At 39.2% G+C, this 26,908-nt stretch overlaps 1 protein-coding gene across 1 annotated transcript in view; it reads right to left on the reverse strand.

The window, feature by feature from the left end:
- Window positions 1–10,959, reverse strand: part of LOC140344424 (dual specificity testis-specific protein kinase 1-like) — a 121,003-nt gene extending 110,044 nt beyond the window's left edge. The window contains exon 1 of the mRNA XM_072431544.1: window positions 10,862–10,959. Coding sequence (XP_072287645.1) covers window position 10,862 — 1 coding nt within the window. The 5' untranslated portion in view covers window positions 10,863–10,959. The remainder of the gene's footprint in view (window positions 1–10,861) is intronic.
- Between the last annotated feature and the right edge of the window lie 15,949 nt (window positions 10,960–26,908).

Below are 26,908 nucleotides of genomic sequence, written 5' to 3' on the forward strand. Positions count from 1 at the left end.
AAGAATAAATCAATACACAGTAGGGTGATACAAGACAGCAACTGGGTCAGTATCAGGCTTAAGAGAAGTTTTACTGATGAACAGAGAGATATGCTACTCCATTCCTTCATAAGGCGTCTATCTGCAATAAATACAAGGAAACCAACTATAAACTGGCCACTCGCTGGTATAGGACGCCCCTGAAACTTGCTAAGATCTTCTCACAGTCAGACAGCACTTGCTGGAGATGTGGTGAAGCACAGGGTACGTTGCTCCATATTTTCTGGGAGTGCTCCAAATTGCAATTGTACTGGAATTCAGTGGCCGATGTCATCTTGAAACTCACAGAGGTGAGTTTCACAGGGTAGCTGATATTCATCAAATGGAGGACTTGATCTTCACTGATGCCAAGAGGGTAGATAGATTTGCCCAGACTTGGTACCATTGGATCCACTTTACTACCACTGAGGAATATTATAAACTGTTACATCCCCCTTAATTTTTATATTTGTATATGAGTCAATATTTGCTCAAAGTCTGACAATATATCGAGAGTGAGTTTGATTATACATCTGGTTAGTAACCTCCCCACCCCCCTTCCCCCCCTTTTTTTTCTTTTTCCCTTTCTTTGTTGGTTAACCTGCTTTCCTTATAAAAGTTCCGAAAAATTGAGATGTCTTGGTTCCCCTCATAGCCATAACAATGTTACTTATCTATGATGTATGCACTTTATTTATTGTTGAATGTAGTACTGCTGGTTTGAAATGTAAAAATCTCACTTTATTGTATGAACCTTGGTATTTCTTAATAAAAATTATTTTCAAAAAAAAAAAAAAGAGAAGGCATTTACTGCAGTTATTTATTACTTCACTCAACAAATCAGAAGCAGGAGTCCCCAGCTCTGTCCAAGTTCTGCAGGTTTTTTGAAGGTCTCTTAATCCTCTACATGCTCTGTACATTTTATTTTATTCTGCCTGAATATAGCTGGAGAAGTAAGACTGCACACAATGAAGTAAAGATGCTTTAAATGTATTCCTATACAAATTACTGCGCTACAAAAAATATTCCATGACACTGACCTGATTGGGCATGAAGTGGTGGATTAGTTTGATAAAAAACAGTCATGCAAGAAACAGATTCTGCCACTTCAAATTCATGCTTCTGAAAATGTCAGTTGCTTTATTTACCCTCTTGCATCAATATTTTCAGTAAGTAACCCAGTACATATACAGATATGTATAAAACAGGTAATTAGCATTTTAAATGGAGATCAGCAAAGGAAGTACAGGTAATCCCAGGGTTGCATACAAGATCGGGACTGTAGGTTTGTTCTGAAGTTGAATTTGTATGTAACTCAGAACAGGTACGTTATTTTAAGAAATGCAATTAGGACGGATGTTTGTCTAAACATTATTACAGTTATTTTCTAATGTTTATCTCAACATTATTAGACAATGTGGTGTCAATTATTGCAAAAAATACTCACTTTGAGCTAATTGCAAAGCAAAAAAAAAAAAAATTGGGGGAGGCCCAGACATTTAATAACTTCTAAAGCAAGCTTTGCTTTGATATGTAAAAATAACTGCAGAGTTTGTCTTGGACATTAGAGTTACAAGAGCTTGCAGAAGAGCTCAGTCTCAGCTTTGTTTATCAAAAGATTTCTTCAGCAAGTCTTGCTAACTGCCCCCCTCATCCTGCACACGAGCAGGGAAGCCCCATTTGTATCCAGGATCCGTCCGTATGTTGGATGTCCTTAACCGGTGACTACCTGTATCTTTCTCATGACATTCATTCTTACATACCCATTAGTGCCCAAAACTTGAATAAAAAATATTTTCCAACATTGTATTTTCAGACATTATAAAAAATGTTAATTCAGAAACTCACCTTTAATGTGTCAAAGGATTCCAGACATTGCTGCATCACAAAATCTATCTCCATTCAGCCCAATATCTGCGCCTTTCTTTTCACATCACATAAGGGGTTCTTTTATAAAAGGCACAATATAACTTTTGGGTTTTGCTCCAAACAAAGAATAAGACTTTAACCTTTCTCAGGTGCCAAAGGAAAGCCTCAACCTCACAGCCATATGCCCCAGGGAATGAAACTTGCAGGAGTACTCCACTATATACACGTATATAGTACAAACTGGGCTCATCCCTTCCTTGCTAGCTAGCAGTGGTCTGGCTCAGAATCCAAGCTTATCAGTTGTTTTAAATGTTGCTACCCAAAAGTAAACCTAATCTAACAGGACTGTTAAATTTCATCTGTGCACCAGACTGCTGTGCCTAAATGGGTTTATAAATTATGTTATGTTATCAAGTTGTGTCTGCAAACACTGGGAAACATGTTGGAATGTACAGCTGCTGTTTAAAATAACTGATTTACCTTTTTATGATTATGATTTAAATATGTACAGTTAAGTTATAGATTAAAATATCCTTCATCTTGGACTAGCATGTAAAATCTTCTTTACGGAATTTTGCATCCAAACAGGCTTTTCTGCCTAGAAATCAACTTACCCCACCCAGAATATCAGAGGGGTTCTATGAAGACTGTCATGCATATTTTTGGGATCCTTGCATATGACAGAATCAGCATCCTTTAAGATTTTGGATTCCCACATATTGTTATGAGGACTGTTGTTGCTTTGAGAACTGTGCATAATTACATTAACAAGCGGAAGGGATATGCAACTCAAGGTTTACATTACTATAAAATGTATGGCAGAAAGGAAAATACTCAAGGAAGAAGTTGCTGACAAAGGATTTGGACCTGGGAGTGGTGAGAAGTACAACCAAGGTACCTAAGAAGGAGAGGAACTAAGGGAGCAAAGTATTTAGGGAGAGAATCTGGATGGTAAAAATATTTGGGCCAGAAGGAAGTTTTCCACAATTTCCCTACAAACCTGGTGGCTGAAAATAAGTATAAACAGTTTGCCAATATTTTTTAGAAAGGAGAGGGAAGTCCACATACAGTATAGTATCAGAGTTCTACCTAGAATTTTTTTCCAGCTAGGTGAGGTAAAGCTGTAGGCAGTGATCAAAAAGTAAGTAGTGCAACACATGAGAAATATAGTGTTGCCAATTGTTTTTGCCGTAGGAATCCAGTAAACCCTATCATTCTGTTCGATAAGTATGTCCTAATATCTTTGCATTGCCCTAACCGTCTGGATAGAAGGGTTTGGGGAGAACCCTGGACATACTCCTGCATTTGCTGCTTCAGTATTATTTATTGTTTCCAATATACTGTCATCTAAAATAACATCTTACAAATTGAGTCCAGGACAGGCATGCAAGCTATATGAGTTTTTAGTTTCCTAGTTCAGACCTGCTCAACAATTTTCTTTTTTTTTGCCATTGTAAATACAAATAACCCCTAGCATAAATATGTATTAAACATGCACTTCTTAAAAGATTTACAAGCTCTTGCAAGATTGAGAGGATTAAAGGAAAACTCTAATTCTAATTAGTCACAGGCCAGCCTCAGTAAGACGAATCAAGCGGAATCCCCCTCTGTGCATTAATAACACTATTAGTAGACAATGTATGTTGTCACAGTGTTACTTTTCCAGGAAACACTTGTTACTACAACAAAATCTTAGATTATGTACACACACGTGCAATAATCATCGGTGGAAATGAACGAATATTGACCGATCACCTGATAATCATTAACAAAAAATGTAAACAACGACGATGAACGACGAATGTCGCTGGAAATGAAAGATCGTCCCAACAGATCTGATTGGGCGACTATTGTTCGCCATCTATTGTGTGTACGGTTGTTCAGTGATCCTGGATGTTTCTGCGGTACACTTTCTCCAGTACAAGTCACTTCTTGCATCGTTCAAACAATCAGATCTAGTATGTGTACATTATTAGTGAATTGCTTTTGAATGATCAGATTGTTACAGCATGTACAGTATTGTGCACTATACAATCATTCAAAAAATTTGTGAATAATCATTGAACGATCATTAATCATTCTTTTCCTAACAATAATTATTGCACGTGTGTACGTAGCCTTGGATTGAGGAAAGAGGGCATGATCGCTTATGGAGAAGGCAGATAAGTTCTCAGACATTACACAGATGATAATGACTTGTATGGATACAGCATGCTCTGTAAGACCAGTATAGACACCTAGGAGACTGGCTGCGGATTGTGGAGTTCTAAACTCAAGAAGGATTTACTGCAAACTTTACTATGGAATTCAATAGAAAAAAATTGGTTTTAAAATACCACACAAGGAATTTATTTTTTTACATTGGGGACCGGGGAAGGGCAAGGGCTTGAGCACATGTACAGTAAGTAGAGTTGAAGGGACCACTTTCCAAGCACCCAAAGTCAACAGCTAAACTTTCCATGATGTTTGCAGACCTTTGTACAAAACAGGAGCTTGTAAAAAGGCCTGAAAACCACTTCCTGGTTGGAACCAGCCCAAAAATTCATATCAACCAGTATTGTCCCTAGATTTTTTTTAAGCTTTCTACCCCTTTAAGAAAAGGGGAGTCTAAAATAGATACAATCTAGATTTTTTTTCAATGGGTACATTTTCAACCTCTATTGTATGACAATTTATAAAAGGGGTCAACGGCCCTAATGTAATTAGGTAGTCAGGTCCTAGGTCTGCCCTAATTTTCCTAGGTGGGGTTTCCATTTCCTTTCAGAAAACCTCTTTAATCACAAACCTTAAAACTTTTTAAAAATCAATCTGCTGTGGAAAAATATGTACAATTGATTGTAAAACATGGTTATAATGTAATGAAGGAAATAAAATGATACTTAGGGTTTATCAAGGATCACTGGCATAAATGTTTTGATGGTCATTCAACCATGAGAACCTCACTCGGCATCACCGGTCAAGTCACCAGCCTTGTGTTAGCAGAAGGAGCATGAAACCTTGTTTTACAGATAAGATCCTGATAAAGATGCTGAGGCCAGATTTATCGTGACTAAGCTGCTTCCAAGGGCACATGGAGGATTTTTATGTGTAAATAATACCCAAGTACAAAAATGAACATTTAAAGGCAGCTTACCTTGGTTTTGTAATAAATATAATATAAAATAAATAAATAACTATAGAATAAAGAATAAATTATATCTAAATCTAAAAACAATATATGATGCAGCTTACCAGTCCTTGAATGTAGTGACTGCATTAGTTTTTTGGTTCCCTGCCCCGTAGGGATCCTGCAAGTAATACACCTCTTGTCCAAGGGTGACAACATTCATTGTAGACCTCTCCTGATCTGGACCACAAACACCTCCCAATTTCCTTACCTCCACTACATAGGGGATGTTCTCCATTTCATGGAAGATTGAACTAAAAAACATCTTTTCAGATATCAGCTGAGCTTACAATATTGCACGAAAGTTCATTCTTGGGTTTACATTTACTTTTGGGGAAATATAAAGACTATGCAGCAGTTTAAAAAGTCATAGTCAGACCAACAGTCCTGTAGAAGGGCTATCAATCCAACACAGGCTAATTTAGGGGAATGGCCCATTGACCAAATTAGTATGTTTTTGAGATGTGAGAGAAAACCCATACAAACATAGGGAGAACATAGAAGATCCATGTGTCCTGGTTGTGTTTTGAACATGAGACCCTAGTACCACAAGGCCACAGTGCTAGCCACAGAACCACCCTTCATTTTAAAGCAAACTAAACTCACCTTCCCTCAATCTATTGGTAGCACCTCCATTTTCATCCCATCTTATTTCAAGTTTGGGATCTTTGCCCATCTTGACTGGCCAGGCATAATAATTGTGCATAAATTCTGGTACTGAAGAACAATCTCACAGTCAAATTTTAATCTACCTCAGATTTCTGAATTGGATTAGTGTCCCAGTAAATTGTACCTGTACCGTGGTATAACCACACCCACCCTAAAAAGGCTGTTCAATACTGGCTGCACAGGAATCAAGTCCTCAAGCCTGTGGCTGACAGTTTTATGGTCTGGGGTTGCTATAGTTGGTCACGTCTGGGTTCAGCAAGAGTATGTGCTCACAAAAAAGGGTCAGCTGGCTACCTGACTATACTAAATGATCAGTTTCTCCCTACCCATCAATAGATTTTTTTTCTTCCCTGAAGGCTCAGCCAGGTTACAAGACTTTATACAGCAATCGGCCTCGCCTATCCTCAATACAAGATCTCAGCAAAACATTATTGCAGCTCAGGATGGAAATGAATGTTGTGACGTTGCATTAGGTTTATTAAAACCATACCACAGCAAATGTGTGCGGTAGATGGTCCAAGGAAACATTAGAATGTGACATATTTCTTTTAGCCTGGCAATGTATAATAAATAGATCTGTGAATGTACTCATCATCAGTTGTCTATTTTCTGCCTAGTTTTCTTTTCCATTTCCAAGATTTCAGTGTTTTCCACCAGGGAAAGAGTTTTATTATCACATAGATCTTTCACAACATAAATTAGTCATCACACTGAGAAATACTAATTCTTCCAGCTTGCCTACCTTTCCTGCAATGTGAAATATCAGACAGGTAGGCCCATGACTGAGACTCACTTTGTTCTTCAATAGATTTCAATAATGCGGAGCCCACACAGTCCAAAAGATGCTACACAACCTCACTTTCTGGAAACATAATGCTACATGAACCTACTCACACAGCCTAAGCTTAAGTTTTTCTGTGTTAGGGAAGATTTGCCTTCATTTCAACTCTGGGGGACACAGCTGGAATTTAAGGGGAAATATGAGCAGAATTTCCTTTAACTTGATCTTCTTCTCCTCCTGGATTTTCCATCACTTTCTGTCTGGGTTACAACAGTCACCAAGGGAGGGTGAATCTACCTAATGGAGATACAGACAGCAGGAAAAACTGAAGATGGTCTCGGATTCTTACCTTTTAAATCCATAAGTACCCATTTAAATCAAAGCCTGAGAACAGACAGATTTTTATTTCTCTATAGCATAGAGAAAGGTTAGAAACCCCCATCAGGTTTTTTACTCCATTGGCGAAATTTCCCCTTTAACAGATATATGAAAGCCCCCTGTGACACCAGGAAAGCATAGAAGGACAGTGACCGAAAGTATTCATATTTGTTGACAAGTTTTCAGTGACTTTTTGTTCTTTGACTTTTTTATCTCTGGACAGGGAACAGCGAAAATTTACCACTAGGGGCCAATAACTTCAATAAAATCTTAAGAGATTTTGATCTTTCATCCTTACTGTATTCCAGACAAAATATAACATTTAGGACCAGGCACCTCCCAGGAGTACTAGCCCCATTAGGGGGACACTGAACTATAAATACGTATTCCTCTGGTCTTTATGTGACAGGGTCTATATGGTATATGTATAACTAATTTTATGACACAGGTCACGTCATGTTAAATGTATATGACTGGGGGTCAGACAGTTTATGTATATGATGGGGTTTACCAGCCGTTTAAATATCATCACATGCAGAGCATCCAGGAAACCAGAAGACATCACCACATCCGACAGAGCACTACGGAGGAGAAACATCACGTACTTTCCAAGCACCAGGCTGATTGCCATGTGTTGTACTCCGCCAGTTATGTGATAGCACCAATAGAAAATAGGGTTAGTCATATAGGAAGAAGAGAATATGGAAACTTACCAGAGGGCCAGGTGTCAACAGAATGAAATGTATTTTACAGATTACCTTATGCCACTTTAAGACCAGACACAACACAGAAAACCAGAAGATCCAACAAGCCCAACACTGTAGAATAATGGGGTAATTAATGGGATGGATTGCACAGAACATACAAATTTATGATCTGTGCAGCGATTCAAACACAATTTTTAGGTCTTCCATCAAAACTGGTCAACCCAGGCTGGTTACATCACATATACATTTAATCATTTGCCTATCCAGCCATTATCAGACATATTGAAGGAGGCTTGTTTTCATTAACCTTGTGTGAAACTTATATAAACTTGGTCAGCATAAAACTTTGCCTTTGTGCAGGATTTTCCTGTAATAAAGACCAGTTACTGAAGCGCCCTCTGCTTGTGCAGGGTGACTGGTCTTGTATCTGTCCCCTTCTCTATTTTTCAACAGGCAGCTTGTAGCGTGTGGGACTACTGGGTCCCTCCCAGAGCTCTCTGCACATGTAGAGCGCAGTACCAAGTTAATAACTGGATTTGCCCAGAAATTTGTTGCACACAAAGTGGATTTATGTCCTTTGTGACTATTAAATATATTTAAATGAAAGTTTTTGTGGCCACAGTTCAACTTTAATTAACCATCCCTATGTAAACCATTATGCTGGTTTGTCGGTAAAACATAATTAATGTAGTGATGTTAATCAAGCTGTCAGCTTGTAATTTGTGTTTGTTGCAACTTTCACCCTTGTCTGGTTGAAACAAAACCCTGAGCCCCTAGGGGGAACAAAACTCTGTGTGAGATCACATGAGAAACACTAACAAAATCTGCCAAAAAAACAATTGGAGCTACAACTTAAGCACCCAGTGACACAGAGACATGGATGAGGCTACCTCAGGAAAGCGGGTTGGGAGACAAACAGCCAATGCCTAAAAGAATGAAAAGAAGTCACATCACAGCAACTGAAAAGAACAGAACACAGAAAGGGTTTGCTCCTAAACCATCCACCCAGGTCAGCAACATCTTCTTGGTTGGAGACGCTGGCTCATAAACGACAGTAATGAAAGTCCTGCTGCCTGTGCAGCTTTTTGCTACATTATTAAGGCTAGGTACACTAATGTGCAATAACTGTCGTTAGGCTAGGTGCAATTATTGTCGTTGGAAAGGATCTTTCACAATCCTTTCCATAACAAAAGACTGCATGATGCATGAACAAGTGTTGTACATACAGCGTTGTTCTGCTCTATCAGGAGGGGAGGCGGGAGACAACAAAGTGGCACCCCGCTGCACTCTCTCCCCTTTACTTTCATCACGATCATTCAATGTCCGTGGATGCGCCAGGACGGACAACAAGCGCTGTACAAACGCCAGATTCTCACCTGAGAATCAGCCTTGACAAGAATCATCTGACGTATGTACGGAGGCTAAGTGTTTGATACAGAACAGCCACCTTCTGCTGCCTCTATAGAACATTACAATAAACAGTCCAAATGATTACTGGAGGAGAGGAGAATGAGGAAATGTTTTGCCTGCAGCAAACAGATATTATCTCAGCTTAGACAAAGTCAATTAAGTGGAGTGCAGGACTGCACTTTTAAATCAAACAAAAGAGAAATGCTATTTTGTTGCAGTATATTGACATGTGAGGAATGTATTGAGGCAGGACTATGGGTCCTTTCAGCTGTAAAACTGGGGGGGTTTTCACTAAAGGGCACATAGAAAACTGATGTTGTGCAGGCAGGGAAGGCAAAATGCACCACTGGCAACCAGATTTGCACACGGCTGTGGCACAAATCTGCAAGCAACAACCACGTGGTCAAAAGCATAGTGTCGGTTTTGAAGACCACTCCATGGTCTGCCGCAGCCATTTGCAAAGAATGCTTCCTATTCTTTCCTATTCATTTGGATTGGAGAAGTTGGAACTGCAGTTGAGCATGTGGCAGAAGGCTGCGAGTGTGTGCAGACCTTGCGTTACTAAGAGGTCAACTGGAAAAATTACCTTTTCATTTTAATCTGCAAATCTTCCTGAGCTTCACAGCTCTGCCCATCACAAGGTCACATATCATTAAGAATGCAACAGGGTGAGCAAGATTTTGTGGATATAGAGGGGGTGTACGCACAAACAATATTTTATTTATCCAGCATCATATAAACCATTGATAGACTGATCCTTTAAGTGATGTCAAAACTTTATTGACAGATGTCCAGCTGGATCAAGGGCAGCACCAAACAGGGTTTTTTTCCAAGGACAAAAAAAAAACCCAGCCAATACCCCAGTATTACAAGACATTGCTCTAAACTGACAAACTGGGACATTGTTTGGGCCCCAATTACAGAATAGTGCAGGGAGCTGGAATGGGTGCAGGATTTAACAGGTGCATATTTTAACCAATGCTCCTAAACTGTCCCCAGCTGCTGTGGTGCTTTTTAAAGTCATAGCCAGTCTAAAGCTACGTACATACTTCCAATAATTATCGTTGGTAAACGAACGACGAACGATCCTGCACGATATCTGCGAACGATCGTATAGCACCGATCCTGTACATACAGATTCGTTCATTTCCAACGATAAAAATTGGAAGTGTGTACGCAGCTTTAGACATATTAAGAGGCAATCAGACTATACATATATCTATGCATGCAAGATCACATCAGGCAAAGTAGAAGTGGGACAGGCATCCAAACATAAAACCTTATATTCACAAATGCCAAAGCTGCCAACAACTAATTTTTCTGTTCCAAACAATTTTGGGTTCCTTTAACCACTGTCTGCAGCATCCAATTACAAGTTAATCCAATTAGCAACTTAAATATTTCATCAGTCACTGATTAATAAATAATATCCAAACACAGGTAGATCACGTGACACAGGGCTGCCTACACATTATAGCAATTTTCATGTGTGATCTGATAAGTGAATGCATCACTACAAGATATCATAATATCAGAGGATTGCAGATCAATTAAGAAATAATTGTAAATAAAAATTGTATAACAAATGTTTTTTCTGAATTTCAAACCCCAGCAGTTGAAGTGAGGGTCTGCAGTATCAGGGAGGTGATGATGAACTTCAAAACTGCTGCAAAGTAATACAATCCATATAAGACACAACTATCACCTGTTAAAGAAACTTTTAGCCCCCCTTTTCTACAGCTGATCCGTGACAACAATTAAACAGCGGTCGGTCCGGAACACCTCAGGGGGTGCACTCATTATCATCAACACACAGGCTTAGCAGGGGCTGGAAGACTAGCACAATGACCCTTGCGTACTTACTAGACCCGCTGGTGGCGATCAGATTGCTCCTAGTACCCGCACAACACAAAACAACTTGTAGCCGCGATCGTCGTTCGCACACTGCTCGCACTTGCGAATCTCTGTTGTCAGATGCCAGTGAATTTGGCGCCTCTGGTGGTCGAACTGTGTACTGCAGCTCACGGAAGCTCTCACTGCGCGCGGCATTGTGGGTAATGTAGTTTTATGGGTGACAACACAATCACAAATGCACAAGGTTCAGGAACTTCCTGTTACAGGGTGACAACGCTGAGCCCTGTCTACATACTGAACTACTGTCTTGTCACCTCATCATCTGTACTCATTGGAAGACTGGAAGTGGCTGTGATTATTGTAAATAAGTAAAAACAAATATTTTATTAACCTCCTGAGCAGTATAAAGACTTACCTGGTCCCGTCGACGACCTCCAGTGTCCTGCTTGTACGATCCCATCCTCTGGCTGCATCCTCTTCTTCGGATCGGTCCCCTGACAATTGGGCTGATGACGTTGGTGCGTGCATGCGTGCGTGTGTCAGTGCCTACAAGGGGGCATGGCAGGAATTTTAAATTATTTTGTATTAGATTCAATACAAAATAAATGACTTAATAACAAAACTGATTCAATAACAAAATACAAAATAATCATTATATTATATATATGCTACTGTACAGTTATATTACAGGTTTCAGTATTTTATCAGATTTTTGTGTTTTTTTATTTAAAGTTTATTATTAAATTTGATTTAATATTTTGACATGATTTTGTGTTTCAAACTTTATTATACTCAGGATGTCTACTAGACCCTTGTTTGGACATACTTTGGTGAGTTATGCCTAAGAATTACAGGCCTACAATGTAAAATAAATTTTCATGAAAGACAATTTACCACTTTTAGACATACAAATCCGGACAGAAATTTTGCAAAATAAGTGTCATACAATAATGGCCAATTTACATATCTGCATTACAAGGATGAAATGTCACACATATGTTACTTAGTAAACATGCATATTTTGTACTTCTGTGATACAATGCCATTTAATCTTATAGGGAAACTAAAGTTTCACTTTTAAAATTGTATGATCAGCTCTGTGGGACTGTCCCAAGATCTATATTTTTTGGGAATCTGTTTTTTGGCTAATAAATTTGCTAATATGACGCGGCTACCTTACCCATTACCCTCTTTACTGCTCTCTTTCACAGGCAACCAGACGCTAACCAGGTGAGAGCTAGTTATGCTCCTTTTTTATTAGCTTAGCTTTGTATATTGACAGCAAAAAAAAGTGTATTCTGAAAAATTGGTTGGAGCCATGTTCTTCAATTATTTTGCTTGAATTGTCTTCATGCCTTAATGATAATTGACAGAGTCTACCCAGCATTGTGACACCCACCCACAAAGTTTTTTTGGGCACATCAATGCTGTATCTACAGTATACTATGTCCCCAGCAGAATTGAATAAAATTACTGAGCCTTTTCGGCATACCACATGGTTTGACACCAGAGCCTTAGATATTTTGTGCAGATAATTCATTTAATTGATACTTTATTCTCCTTTGGTATGACGACCTAAGTGTATCCACTGCTTTTATTGAAATAAACAATTGAGCTTCAGAAAAGTTCTTATATCTTTTTTTTTTTTTTTTTTTTTAATTATTTTTTTCTTTTTTTTCCTGGTTTTAAGATAGTTGGTGATTTGGAATTTGTTTCTATGTATACAAATAAAAATAAATTAAGAAAAGGAGAAGGAATTCTCAGGGATGTATAAGATGCACTAGGTGATGGCACCCTATTAGTGTTTTTTCTGTTTGTGCCTTCTTAAGAAGATTTTGCTTAACTTCCTATCCCAGAGACACTTCAGGAAGCAAGAGGAAGTTGTCAGCATCCCAGGTTTCTTCATTTGAAAAGACAGCTGTAATATTTTGAATTTAGTGAAGTGTCAGACACCATCTCAGAAGATTATACAAAAAATGCAAAAGCCTCATCAATACAAGACAGCAAACTCCATCACAGGTGGCAAACCACGCATGGTATGATGACAAAAATGTAATTTATTTACAAGCTAACATAACATGCCAAAAGGCAAACGGTGGCAATTCCTGGGAATCAGCTCATATAAGTGCAGTAAACGGAAATGTTGCCTCATATACATCACCATTGCTCATTAATTACACCTGAATAGGATTGGTCACTGCTCATCATAAGGCCATATGGAGTAAAATAAAAGTGTGCATTTTTCAGTTGATTTCTGGTGAACGGCAACAAAGTGTTTTGCAATATAAATATTGCCCTTGCGGAAGGCTGTGGTTACAATACCGATGTTGCACCTCAAGATTGTTTATGAATATGTAAATAGATATGTGTATAGATATGTGTTCAGGGATAAATTAATATAATACTCTGGAGGAGATAATATTCCAATAGATAGACTGGATCTAAGCAACATAAAACAATACAGGAATGTAATGCTAGGAATGGGATGTTTCATTAAAACCTGTTGTATCTGTGTACTGGCCTCTGGCCCGCCTAGGGGTCTATAATTCAAAGACTTCACAGGCATAACAAAAGGTAATAAATACCAATAGAAGGTTTGCCAACAAACAACCACAAACAAAGAGATGAAAAGAACAGATCACTAGTGGGTCCTTCAAGGGGCAATTAATCTATCAAGCCTGAGTCAGCAGAAGATGGATGCATAATCAAACAGATGGGTTGGGTTGATAACCCAGCTGGACCTCTGGTTGACCCTTACATTTAGATTCCAGCAAGAAATTGTTATATCAAATTTAGTTGGGAGGTTCATCAAATGACAGTAACCAATCCCAATCTAGTGGGGTGTGTGCCAACTGATGGTCATCATACCAAACACACCCACTAACCAATCAAGGAGTCCCAATGTTACCTAATGGGACTTAGATATATAAAAAGGGGAGCTGGAATATAACAATGAGGGAAAGGGAATGATGGGAGCTCTTAGGGAATCAGGCTCATGGGGTACCCATCAACATCTTTAAAGGTAGCTATAACACATTACTGAATTGCATTCTATGTTATTTGATGTATTGTGTATTGCTTAGTTACTAGATTATTACAGGGGTTACTACTAATAACTATGTCCATGTGATATAAATCCATCATTGGTTGAAGTTCCTAAGTGTTTAAATATCTGACAATATTGCTGAGCACTTTGTCTTACCTTGTTTTCTTAATTAAACTGTTTGAATGACTAGCTATTATTTGTGCATGAACCTTCTTTAATTGAATATCTATATGCATTGATAAAGGATATAATTTCCATATTCATGCAGATAAAAGATAGATAAAATATACCTAAATAACACAGATAGTATATTAGAGAGCTTCCTCTGTAAAAAAACTCAGCTTTCCTGCAAATCAATAACCCTAATAGGATGTCTTAGCTCCACTTACAGCTGAGATTTGTACCCCATCCAAACGCATAGCGCAATCAGCATTCCAGGGATACAGCTTAATCCCCAATGTATATTCGCTGAAAGAAAGACAATGACCAGGCAGGAAAAATCTAATCTGTCTAAAGCTGCGTACACATGTGCAATATTTATCGTTGGAAACTAACAACCTCTCGTATGATAATCGTTAGCAAAAAAAGTGCACAACAACTGACAAACAACGCTGACGGGCAAGGAAAGTTGCTGGAAACGAATGACTGTCTCGGCGGATCTGATTGCGCGACGATCGTTCGCTATATATTGTGTGTACAGTCAGACACTGATCATGAATGTTCTGAGCATGCGCGATGAACGAACGTTCATTGCACGGCGCTTCACTGTATGTGTGTGTAAATATATATATATATATATATATATATCATATTTCTTTACATATATATATATATATATATATATATATATACATTCACACATATAAATATATATTTCTGTACATATATTTATGTGTGTATGTATATATATATATATATATATATATATATATATATGTGTATGTGTATAATTTTGTCAGTTTCCAGAACAGTTCTCCATCTTTCCTCTTCTGTGTCAATTTCCAGCGCAGTCCTCCATCCAGTTCCATCGCAGTTCTCCATCCTTCCTCTTCTGTGTCAGTTTCCAGTGCAGTTCAATTTTAAAACTTACCTGGAAGTATTAATGAATGACACAATGCATTTTTTTTTAAAATACAAAGGTTTTATTACTAAACATAAATGAAACATATAAAACATATAAAACCATAAAAAAAGAAAAAATAGATAGTAGAATAAATACAATCAGAGTTTTTTCCTGGGTTTGCTGCATCTCTTTTGAGATCCTCCAGGTCCCTAGTTGCACCCTCAGTGCCTTTGACATTTTCTGCTAATTTGCATGGTGACTATCTGTGACATCATTTTTTTCTTTGAAACAACACCTGTGTGGGAAAAAAAGAAGCTTATTAAGTTCACAGATATTGTAAAGGTAAGCTAACACATGGATTTGACACATTTTTTTGCATGCACAAAATATAAATGCTTACCAACAGATTTTGGTACTCCTCTCCTCAAAACTTTGTCATTCTCCATCTGGTCTGATGTGTCCGGCCCAGGGCTTTCCTGCTCTCCCTCTGGAATAACTTCACAAGCTAAAAAGGCAAACGTGTACAGAAAAAAAAAAAATAACTTAATTTACACATAATCATATTCAACTCTTGGCTTGTGAAACAAGTGGCTCTTTGATCAAGTGGAGTTGGAAAAAACAGGTCTATAATATTGTGCATGTGGGGGTTGTGTCGGTTTGACTGTTGGGTTGTATTTGCTTGACTGTCAGTTTTGTTTTAAACTGCTTTTTTTTCCTTGCTGACCTCTAAGAGGGAGTAGTCAAGGCTTCACAGGTGATTTAAGTGATTTAAGGGGGACTCACCTTGAGCTTGCTCACTGTTTGGCTGGTGAAACAAGTGGCTCTTTAATCAAGTGGAGCTGGAAAACACAGGAGTTAAATCCTTTTAGTAACCACAAACTGTAAGTAACCTTTTATAACTCCTTGTAAACAAAAATTGTAACTGGGAAAATGAATGGTAGCAAGGTGGAAAGTTTGGTTCAGTGCACAGTCTGCCACATGTATGCACAAATGGAGCAACAGCTCCTAGGGCAATACCGCTGTGACAAATGTGAGCAAGTCGTCTTTCTGGTATCTCACATTGGAGAGCTGGAGAAGCCCATTGCAACACTGAAATCACTGAATCACCCTGAGAGGGGTCTCCTGCTCACTGAGCAGGCAGTTAATGGCTTAGATGTTTATGTTGCAGAGGTTAGTCAGGATGAACATGTAGGCTAATGTAACTAAAGGGAGTGGTAGGGGCACCCAGAAAAGGAAGTCCAGCCCTGTGTTTGAGCACCCAAACACAGTTATGTGAAGATGTGCAGGTGGCAGACCCAGTGGTGGCAACTCTAGATATTACTGCTACCCCTAACAGCCAGGAGAGCAGCACATCTAGTAGTGGTGGGGAGGGAAACGCAGGAAGGAAAAGACAATTGGTAGTCCTGGGGGATTCTATGATCAGGAGCCCCGATCACTTCAACCATCTGGTTTGCTGTCTCTCTGGTTCCAGGGTTCCACATGTGGAGGACCGAGTGGACAAACTACTAAGAGCAGCTGGACAAGACCCAGCTGTCTTGGTCCATGTTGAAACCAATGACAATATAGATGGAAAATGGAGGATACCTAAAAATCAGTTTAGGGAACTAGGTTTCAAGCTGAAGAAAATGACCTTCAAAGCTATGTTCTCCTTGGAATATTGCTATGTTCTCCTTGGAATATTGCCTGTGCCATGTGAAGCACAGGAAAGGCATGGGGAGCTTAGGCAGCTAAACGCATGGCTTAAGTCCTGGTGCAAAAGGGAAGGGTTTGGGTTCATAGAGCACTGGGCTGACTTTTCATTGGGGTACAACCTGTATGCCAGAGATTGTTTGCACCTAAATGAAAGGGGGTCTGCTGTGCTAGGGGAAAGATTTTAGAAAATGGTGGAGGGATATTTAAACTAGGACAAAAGGATTTAGCAAACAATGCTGGTAAATGCAACAATGGTTTAAAGAGCCTGTTCACCAATGCTAGAAGTCTAGCAAACAAGATAGGGGAGTTGGAAACCTTGATGAGTGAGGAGAATTATGACTTAGTTGGTGTTGCTGAATCCTGGCTTTGTTCTTCGCATGACTGGGCTGTCAATATTCCTGAGTATTCTCTCTTTCGTAAAGACAAGAGTCAAACGAAAGGGTAGTGGGGTAGTGGTGTCTGTCTGTATGTGAGAAGTGATCTAAAAGTGAATGTGAAAGAAGAAATTGCAGATGGAACAAGCAATGCGGTTGAGCATTATGGGTGGAGTTGAACGTGGGGTTGAATAACACACAATTAATTATTGAGTCTGCTATAGGCCCCCTGGTGCTAAGGAAGAAATAGAAAATCAACTACTAGTACAGATTGAAAAAGCAGCAAAAAGTGGAGGTGTTTCAATCATGGGAGATTTCAACTAACCTGACATTGACTGGAGTAATGGTACTACAGAAACAGCAAAACAGAGGAAATTTGTGAATTTAATACTAGATTATTTTATGGAACAGTTTATAGATGCCCCAGCTGGAAATTATACTCTGCTTGGCCTAGTTCTTTCTAATAATGCAGAACTTATACCAAATCTGCATATAAAAGAGAATCTGGGTAGCAGCGACCATAATATGATTTCATTTAGTATAGGCTGTAAACAGGAAGCAAAAACAGGAAAGATAAAAACATTTAATTTAAGGAGACCAAAATTTCCATTATTAAGGGCAGCTCTCTGTGACTTGGATTGGAGACAATATTCTCCTCAAAGAACACAGAACAGAAATGGGAATGTTTTAAGTCTGTTCTACAAAAGCAAACTGAAAAATATATTCCAATGGGTAATAAGTTTAGGAGGCTAGAATTACCTATGTGGCTCACAGCTGATGTTAAAAAAGCCATGAAGAGAAAGAAAAGGGCATTCCAAAAATATAAAAATGAAGGATCACCTTCATCATTTGAAACCTATAAGGAATATACCAAAGAATGTAAAAAGGAGATAAAATGTGCAAAACCTCAAAATAAAAGATTGCAAAGGAAAGTAAGGCAAACCCCCAAAAAAGTTTCAAATATATTAATAGCAAAGAGATCAGATCTGAGCATGTAGGCTCCTTAAAGGATCTCGCTGGGTTGGTAACTGGGGATAAAGACAAGGCAGATTTACTAAACACTTTTTTTAGCTTTTAGGAAAATTGCAGAGCTCAAGTCCAAATTCATAATAGCAATGTCACTGCCTTAAATGAGTCACTATGGTTCAGAATTGATATGATTGAGAAACAGCTGTGAAAAATTTAGGTTGACAAAGCACCAGAACATGATGGATTACATCCACGTGTCCTCAAATTCATATTTGAAAGCCATTATTTCTAATTTTTAGAGACTCTTTAGTCACTGGCAAGGTATCGATGAATTGGCGTAAGACCAATGTAGTTCCTATCTTCAAAAAGGGAGCAAAGTCATTACCAGGTAACTACAACCCAATAGTTTAAAGTCCATAGTTGGAAAGGTCCTAGGGAGTTTGATAAAGAACCACATTGACAGTGGAATAGCAGTTGATATAGTGTACTTGGACTTTTCTAAAGAATTTGACACTGTACCCCACAGACGGTTAATATGCAAGTTAGGGTCAATAGGTTTAGAGAAGTCATTCTGTAAATAGATAGAGAATTGGCTTAAAGATCGCATCCAGAGAGTTATAATGAATGATTCATACTCTGAATGGTCTAAGGTTATTAGTGGTGTACCCCAGGGTTCAGTGTTGTGACCTTTACCGTTTAACACCTTTATAAATAATATAGAGTTTGGGATTAAAAGTACCATTTCTGTGTTTGCAGGTGACACCAAACTATGTAATGAATTATGTCCATACAGGATGTCTATAATCTGCAAGCAGACCTGGATGTACTGTTTGATTGGGCAGCCAAGTGGCAAATGACATTTAATATAGATAAATGTAAAATTATGCACTTGGGGGCTAACAACATTCATGCTTCATACTGTCTAGGGGGAATGCATTTGGGGGAGTCAGAAATTGAAAAGGATCTGGGGGTTCTGATAGATCATACACCAAATAACAGCATGCAATGCCAAGCTGAAATATCTAAAGCTAGCAAAATACTTTCTTGTATTAAAAGAGGAATAGACTGCAGAGATAGAGACAAAATCCTGCTCCTATACAAAGCATTGGTCAGACCACATCTGGAAAATGCAGTCTAGTTTTGGGCACCAGTTCACAAAAAGGACATTATTGAATTGGAGAGAGTGCAGTGAAGGTCTAAATTAATATAAGGAATGGAGGAGCTCAGCTATGATGAGAGATTAGCTGAACTGAATCTATTCTTGTTGAGAAGAGATGTTTAAGGGGGGATATGATCACCCTGTATAAATATAAAAACGATCCATATAGAGAACTCTCCTCCCAATTATTCACTTTGAGATGATTACAAAGAACAAGAGGGCACTCTTTGCGTCTGGAGGAAAAGAAGTTTAATCTCCGGATAAGGAAGGGATTCTTCACTGTAAGGTCTGTGAAAATGTGGAATCGGCTCTCTGAAGAAGTAGTTTCAGCAACTACTATAGATTGCTTTAAGAAAAAGCTGGATGTTTTTCTAGAAGCACAGAATATAACTGGGTATTAAGGCTTAAACGTAAAGATAACAGTGACTGTTGATCCAGGGAACATCTGATTGCCTTGTGGATTTAGGAAGGAATTTTTTTCCCCTGTTGAAGCAAGCTGTACCAGGGTTTTTTTTGCCTTCCTCTGGACCAACTATATCTTATAGGGTTTTATATCTGGGATATGTTTATTTCCCTAGTGGTTGAACTTGATTGACTTATGTCTTTTTTCAACCTAACCTACTATGTAACTATGTAACCTATCTCTCTACCATTTTGATCAGACCACTGCTTTCTGAGCTGGTCCTTGGAATGGTGAACCCCAAATTTATCCTCCAGCCTGCTCTGCACAGTCTCCAAAATTTGATCCTACCTGACATTTGGAGTAATGAGCCCTCCTGCCATCATAATCTTTCTTATCCAGAATAGCCACCATCACCTCCATCCCCTCATGCATCATTGGTGATGCTCTCCTGGAAAGGCTGTGTCTTTGCTGTGGCATCTTTCCCAAGTATGACAGGATATCATGTGACTGAACATACAAGGAGTGCAGGGAAATCTGCAGTCTGTTCAAGGTCATCCATGTGCGTTCATCCAAACATTATTTCGCAACGAACATTCTTATAAGGTAGGTTTTGCTGCTTTGCCTGTCCTTGTGCTGTATTTCAGTGTGTAGTGGTGTAAGTTAACTAATGATTTTTTTTATATGTTTTGCCGAGATCATGGCCTATGATGCATTCAACAACCCAGACTTCATGCGTGAGTTCATTGAGACCTACAGATCCTATCCCTGTCTGTGAAAGGTGAAGTCTGGGGAGTATGCAAACATGTACCTAAAGATGAAGGTGTACAATCCTGCGGCCAACATTAACTATGTGAAGCACAAGATCCAAAACTTGCACACCGTGTTCAAAAACGAATTGAACAAAGTGAAGGCCTCAAAGCGGTCAGGTGCTCGTACAGAGGATATATATGTACCTAAATTATGGTGCTTTAAGTTCTTGTCTTTCACCACCGATCAAGATGAAGGTCGTCTGTCGGTGTGCAGTCTGGAAGAAGAAAACAAGGATGCAGGGGAAAGTACACAGAGCATTGATGAGGCTCCTGATATTTTCATGACACAAGACCAGGTAAGTTACTGAAATTTTTTTTTTATTGTACAATTTAGGAAAACACAGGAATAATATAAAAGCAAAGAAAACTTTAGTACAGATTTTTATTGCAGTCAAACAAACATTGTGGTCTAAATTCTAAAATGTCATGCTATCCTGCTATTCCACTACTCCAGTGGTGTTGAAGTACTGCAAGTACTTGTTTTGATTTTCTTTAGCCAACACTGAAGCATTCTGAGGTACTGCAATCTGTAGGTCCACTAGACCGGTGAATTGGCTACTGCTTCTGCCCTGTGCTGCTGTAGCAGAATCTTGCTCCATTAGAGCAGCAAACGATGCACTGCAATTATTGCGGCCTAGAAAATTATCCAGCAAGTATAGACTACCTTGTCATTTTTGTCCATGTGCAGATTTATAGCAGTATGAAATATTCTGAAGCGATTTGCTAGAATACCGAATGCATTCTCAACCACCCTCCTAGCACGAGATAACCTGTAGTTGAAAATTATTTTCTGTTGGTCCAAATTCTTCTGAGGGTATGGTTTTATTACGTTGTCATGTAATGCAAATGCTTCATCTGCAACAAACACAAAGTTCATTCCCTCTACAGTTTGGCTGTTTCTAGGAAGGTTCAATTGCTTGTTGATCAGCTTCTTGTGAAATGGCGTACCTTCCAGAACTCCTCCATCAGACATGCGCCCGTTCCTGCCTGTAAACTAAAACAAATCCATACCGTGCAATAACTATTGCCATGATATTATGTTCTATTTCTTTTTCTTGAAGACTTCCTCCTTCAGTGACCCAATGGGGAGTTTACCTGCTGCAACATCGACTCCGTGACTTTAAGCCTTAGCCAAAAAAGGATTCGGGGAAGAAAACAAGAGGAGCTGGAAAAGAAGCAAACTTTGCAGCAAGCTAATGCCATACTTAACCAAAAAGAGAATCAGTTTGATGCCTTTGGCTTCAGCATTGCTGTTAAACTGCGGAAGCTGACTACAGAACAAGCATGTGCTGTGGAGCTGATTGTCACCGATGTGGTCAACAAAGGGTTCATGCACCAATTAGACCCACACTACCCTACTTATTCCTTCCCCACTCCATACCAGCAGCCTCACCCTCCTCCTGTCTCTAACTACACTCCAAGCAAACAATATGAGCCTTGCCACTGCCCTTCCTCAGTTCGAACAAGTGACTATAGTTTGGCCCATGAAAGCCGCCAATATACTAAATTATAGCGAGAGAGTGTCACAACTATTTATTGCATTTATATTGCTGGTAACATTGTTAACATTGTTATTTATTACATGGTTATGTATTGTTATTTATACTTTTTAAGTGCTATAGTCTTACAAATTAGTATTACACTTTGTTAAATAAATCTTATCTGTTTTTATGATATAAAAGTATAAATTTTTTTTGCAAACTATCACATCGAGCATGTGTACATGATCTTTAAATGATTAATCGTTTTCAGCATGTACAGACACTATACGATCGTTCACAGATATCGTTAATTGTTGATCCTTCATTTTCAAACGACAAATATTGAAGGTGTGTACCTAGCTTAATTGTTCTGCAGAATGACAATAAAGGGACATCAACCCTGCCCACCACCTCCTGGATGTCACTCAGGTCCCTATTAGTGGACAATTAAAAAGAACCTGGCTGTGTGGATAATCCCTGGCCCATCAACCAGGGATTACACTCTGCTCATGCTGCCAACACTTCATGCAGTTTTTTTTACAAAGCTCCCTCATTACTCTCACAAATGACGAAGACCGCCGAGTAGGAGACTGGTATATTGGATGGAGACTCATCGAGACAATTGTCTGTGGGGAAAGGAGGAAGAGAATAATTACTGCTGGGATAGATAGATAGATAGATAGATAGATAGATAGATAGATAGATAGATAGACAAACATGGTTTTCCCGCACTTACTGTCTTGTGAAACCATTCTGGTTAGAAGCCCTGAACAAAAAGTAAAAACACAACAGGTCTACTACTTCTTCATCTATTCCACACAAGGAAAAGTTCAGGGCTTTCCATACACTTTAAGTTCCCATGACTGATCCATTGCACCATTGCATCTTCTTATATTCTCTATGCAAATACAGACTTCAGCATGTTGATCCTTGCATAGAATTTGTGAAAGGGAGTTGGGAATTTTCGAGCAGCATTTATTATTATTATTAATATTATTAATAATAATAAACAGGATTTATATAGTGCCAACATATTACGCAGCGCTGTACATTAAATAGGGGTTGCAAATGACAGACAAATGCAGACAGTGATACAGGAGGAGAGGACCCTGCCCCGAACTGCTTACAATCTACTAGGTGGGGGAATTTACACACAATAGGATGGGAGATATGGAGTGGTGGGAAGTAGTGATGGTTTCAAAAGACAGAAGAAGACGGGTAGGCAAGTTTGAAAAAATGGGTTTTGAGCGCTCTTTTAAATGAGCAGAAATTAGGAGCAAGCCGAAAAGGACGAGGAAGACCATTCCAGAGGGTTGGGGCAGCTCTGGAGAAGTCTTGTATCCATGCGTGGGATGAGGTTATGAGTGAGGAAGTCATTAGTAAGTCATTGGAGGAACGTAGAGAGCAGCAGGGGGAGTATTGTTTTTACCAAGTCAGAAATGTAAGTGGGACAAGAACTGTGTAGAAATTTGAAGGCAAAGCACAGGAGCTTGAATTTGATTCTAAGGTGCAATGGAGGCATGTGGCTGTTCACTACCCAAGGAGATCACCACACCAATACTTACAACACACAGATTATTAGTGCTATACATTAAGTAAATTAAGAGGATGTACGGCAATCAGGGCTCCCATTACAAATCAGCAGGTTGAAATGTTTATCTCAAGAAGCAAGGGTAATATTAATATTAAAATTAAATAGGATTTATATAGCGCCAACATATTAAGCAGCACTGTCCATTAAATAGGTGTTGCAAATGACAGACAGATACAGACAGTGACACAGGAGGAGGAGAAGACCCTACCACAAAGAGCTTTCAATCTAGGAGGTGGGGGAAGTAAAACACAAGAGGAGGGGAGATATGGAATGGTGGGAACTTGTGAGGGTTTTAGGAGACAGAAGAAAATGGGTAGGTAAGTTTGAAAAGATGGGTTTTGAGTGGTCTTTTAAATGAGCAGAAAGTAGAGCTGCAGTGGTAGGAAGTAGTGCGTGTTTCAAAAGACAGAAGAAGATGGGTAGACAAGTTTAAAAAAAATGGGTTTTAAATGCTCTTTTAAATAAGCAGAAAGTTATTTGCAGAATGCATGTTGGAATGTTGCTGTCATGCCGGTAGAGTATGGCCGCAAGTTGTAGTACACAATGCTGTTGTATTGATTTTCCGGCTGAGCAGAAAAGCCAAAATCACCCACAGCCTGTCCACATTCCTGACATAGCTGATTTTGAATTAGACAACAATGTCAACACTGCTGACACTGCATGTGTATGTCAAACAGCTACACACTTGTCTTTGTGTTGTAAGTGTATCTGTTTTTGCCAGGGAACAACAGTCCAGGAAAAATGTGGGGTTCATTCTCAAATACAGACTTCTGAAATCATCAAAAAATGTAAAACTCTATGGACACTTTTGATAATTCCCTCAAACAATCCTTGGTGGGAATCGATAACTGCTATTGAAACACATGGAATATTTTGGAGTTTGCAGGTTCTGTGTTTGCGTAGGTTTAGTTTTTGAAATAATGACCTCAATAATAACCTCATAGAATTAATTTAATATTAATTGTAATATTTAAATAATATTATTATTAAATTATTATATATGTATGTAATGAATATGTATGAAAAAATAATGAAAAATGAAAAAATATATATGAATATATATATCTAACATAGATATGCCTACGTATACAAAATATTATTTTTGAAATACTTAATGTCAATATATTCTATATTTAGTATATTTACAGAACTAATCACAAAGAAGTCATTGAAAAACTACCTTTGTATGTTTTCCTTTTATGCTGATGATCAGGACAATCACGTTGAAGGCTCCAGCAGTAGTCTGCCATCACGTGTCTATCCCATCTGCCCCGATACCTTTCTTCCATCGCCTTTATATCTTGATGGAACCTTTCCCCTTGTTCCTCACTGAAATTTCCAAGGTTTTCTGGAAATTTTTGCAGTAGGCTATAGAGATAGTGTACCTGTATGCTCACCCAAATGTAGCACCCACATTTTTAAAGTTTAAGAGCAAGTTTTGGTTCTTCATAATTTTGTGCTTTATGGTTACCCAAGAAGTCCTTGACAACCATGAGATAGCTGTGACAGGCAGAAGCTTCAGTATCAGTCATGTAACCTGTGAAATTTGAATCATTTATCAGTTTCTGGATCTGCGGTTCATCAAAAATTCCTGCTTTTAATTTTTCAGCACTTAATCCAGGGAAGAATCTACAAATGTATTTCAAGCAATCACCATCCTTGTTCAGAGCTCAAACAAATTGCTTCATTAATCCCAAATTTATGTGTAGTGGTCGGAGAATGATTTTTCCTTTGTTAACCATTGGCTTGTTAATGATGATCGCTGCACCTTTTTGCCATTTTTTTTCCCTTGGAGGCCATGTCACTTTTTTACAGTGATCCTGCTTTGCTCCACTATCCCACAAGCAGATGAAACATGGGTACTGTTGTATCCACGTTGCTGTCCAAGTAGGAAGTTTACCATTTTAAACCTCCTGAGCGGAAACCCCGAGTGTGGCTCGGGGTAAAAAAAAAAACAGCTGATAGCGGTAACCCCAACCCACACTCAGGGTAGCTAAAAGAATAAAAAGTTTTACCTGATGCCATTGGTGTCCTCCAGTGTCCTGCCTGTCCAATCCCATCCTCGGCTGTGTCCTCTTCCTTCGCTCTGTACCCTGGCGAGTGCGCTGACGTTCCCCGGGAGTTCCTGGTGACGTCGGTGCATGTGGGAGCATGGCGGGAATTTCAAATTATATTGTATTGGATTCAATACAAAATAACTGTATTGAATCCAATAAAAAGTAATCATTATAATATATATATATATATATATATATATATATGTATATTTATATATATATATATATATTCTACTGTACAGGTATATTACAGGTTTCAGGATTTTTTTAATCATTTATGCACCCTTGTTTTAACAGATTTCTGTGTTTTTGATTTAAAGTTTATTATTAAATTAACTGTGCAGGCGGCATCAGTTACAGCATAAGGAGGAGGCGTTGGGCTCTGAGAAGGAGCAAGGATGGCATTAGAGGTTGAGGCCATCACCCATATTTACAGTGTCGAAGCTGTAGCTATCGGAGACATGAATGGATCAACGAGATTCCAATCCGTACCAACTATGTAGTCTGGCATCTAAAGTCAGGTACTGGGCAGGTAGCAGCATCATTTACAGCAGGAAGAGGAGGCGGTGGGCTCTGAGACGAAGTGTGGACGGCATTCGTTTCTGGCATCTAAAGTCAGGTACTGGGCAGGTAGCAGCATCATTTACAGCAGGTAGAGGAGACGGTGGGCTTTGAGATGGAGCATGGAGTGCATTAGTGTCTGGCATTTAAAGTCAGTTACTGGGCAGATTGCAGCTAAATTTACAGCAGCAGAAGAGGCGGTGGGCTCTGAGACGGAGTATGGACGGCCTTACTGTCTTGCATTTAAAGTCAGGTACTGGGCAGGTTGCAGCTTCATTTACAGCACGAGGAGGAGGCGGTGGGCTCTGAGACGGATTGTGGACGGCATTCGTTTCTGGCATCTAAAGTCAGGTACTGTGCAAGTTGCAGCTTCATTTACAGCTGGAGGAAGAGGCGGAGGACTCTGAGACAGAGTATGGACGGAATTAGTGTCTGGCATTAAAAGTCAGGTACTGGGCAGGTTGCAGCTTCATTTACAGCAGGAGGAAGAGGCGGTGGGCTCTGAGACGGAGTATGGACGGCATTAGTGTCTGGCATTTAAAGTCAAGTACTGGGCAGGCAGCAGCATCAATTACAGCAGGAGGAGGAGGAGGTGGTGGGCTCTGAGACAAAATGTGGACTGAATTCGTATCTGGCATCTACAGTTGGGTAGTGAGGGCAGGTTGCAGCATCATTTACAGCAGGAGGATGAGGCGGTGGGCTCTGAGACGGAGTGTGGATGGCATTATTATCTGGCATCTACAGTCAGGTACTTGGCAGATGGCAGCATCATTTACAGCAGGAGGAAGAGGCGGTGGGCTCTGAGACGGAGTGTGGATAGCATTAGTATCTGGCATATACAGTCGGGT

This window comes from Pyxicephalus adspersus, chromosome Z (assembly GCF_032062135.1).
Source record: "Pyxicephalus adspersus chromosome Z, UCB_Pads_2.0, whole genome shotgun sequence".
Classification (NCBI taxonomy): Eukaryota; Metazoa; Chordata; class Amphibia; order Anura; family Pyxicephalidae; genus Pyxicephalus; species Pyxicephalus adspersus.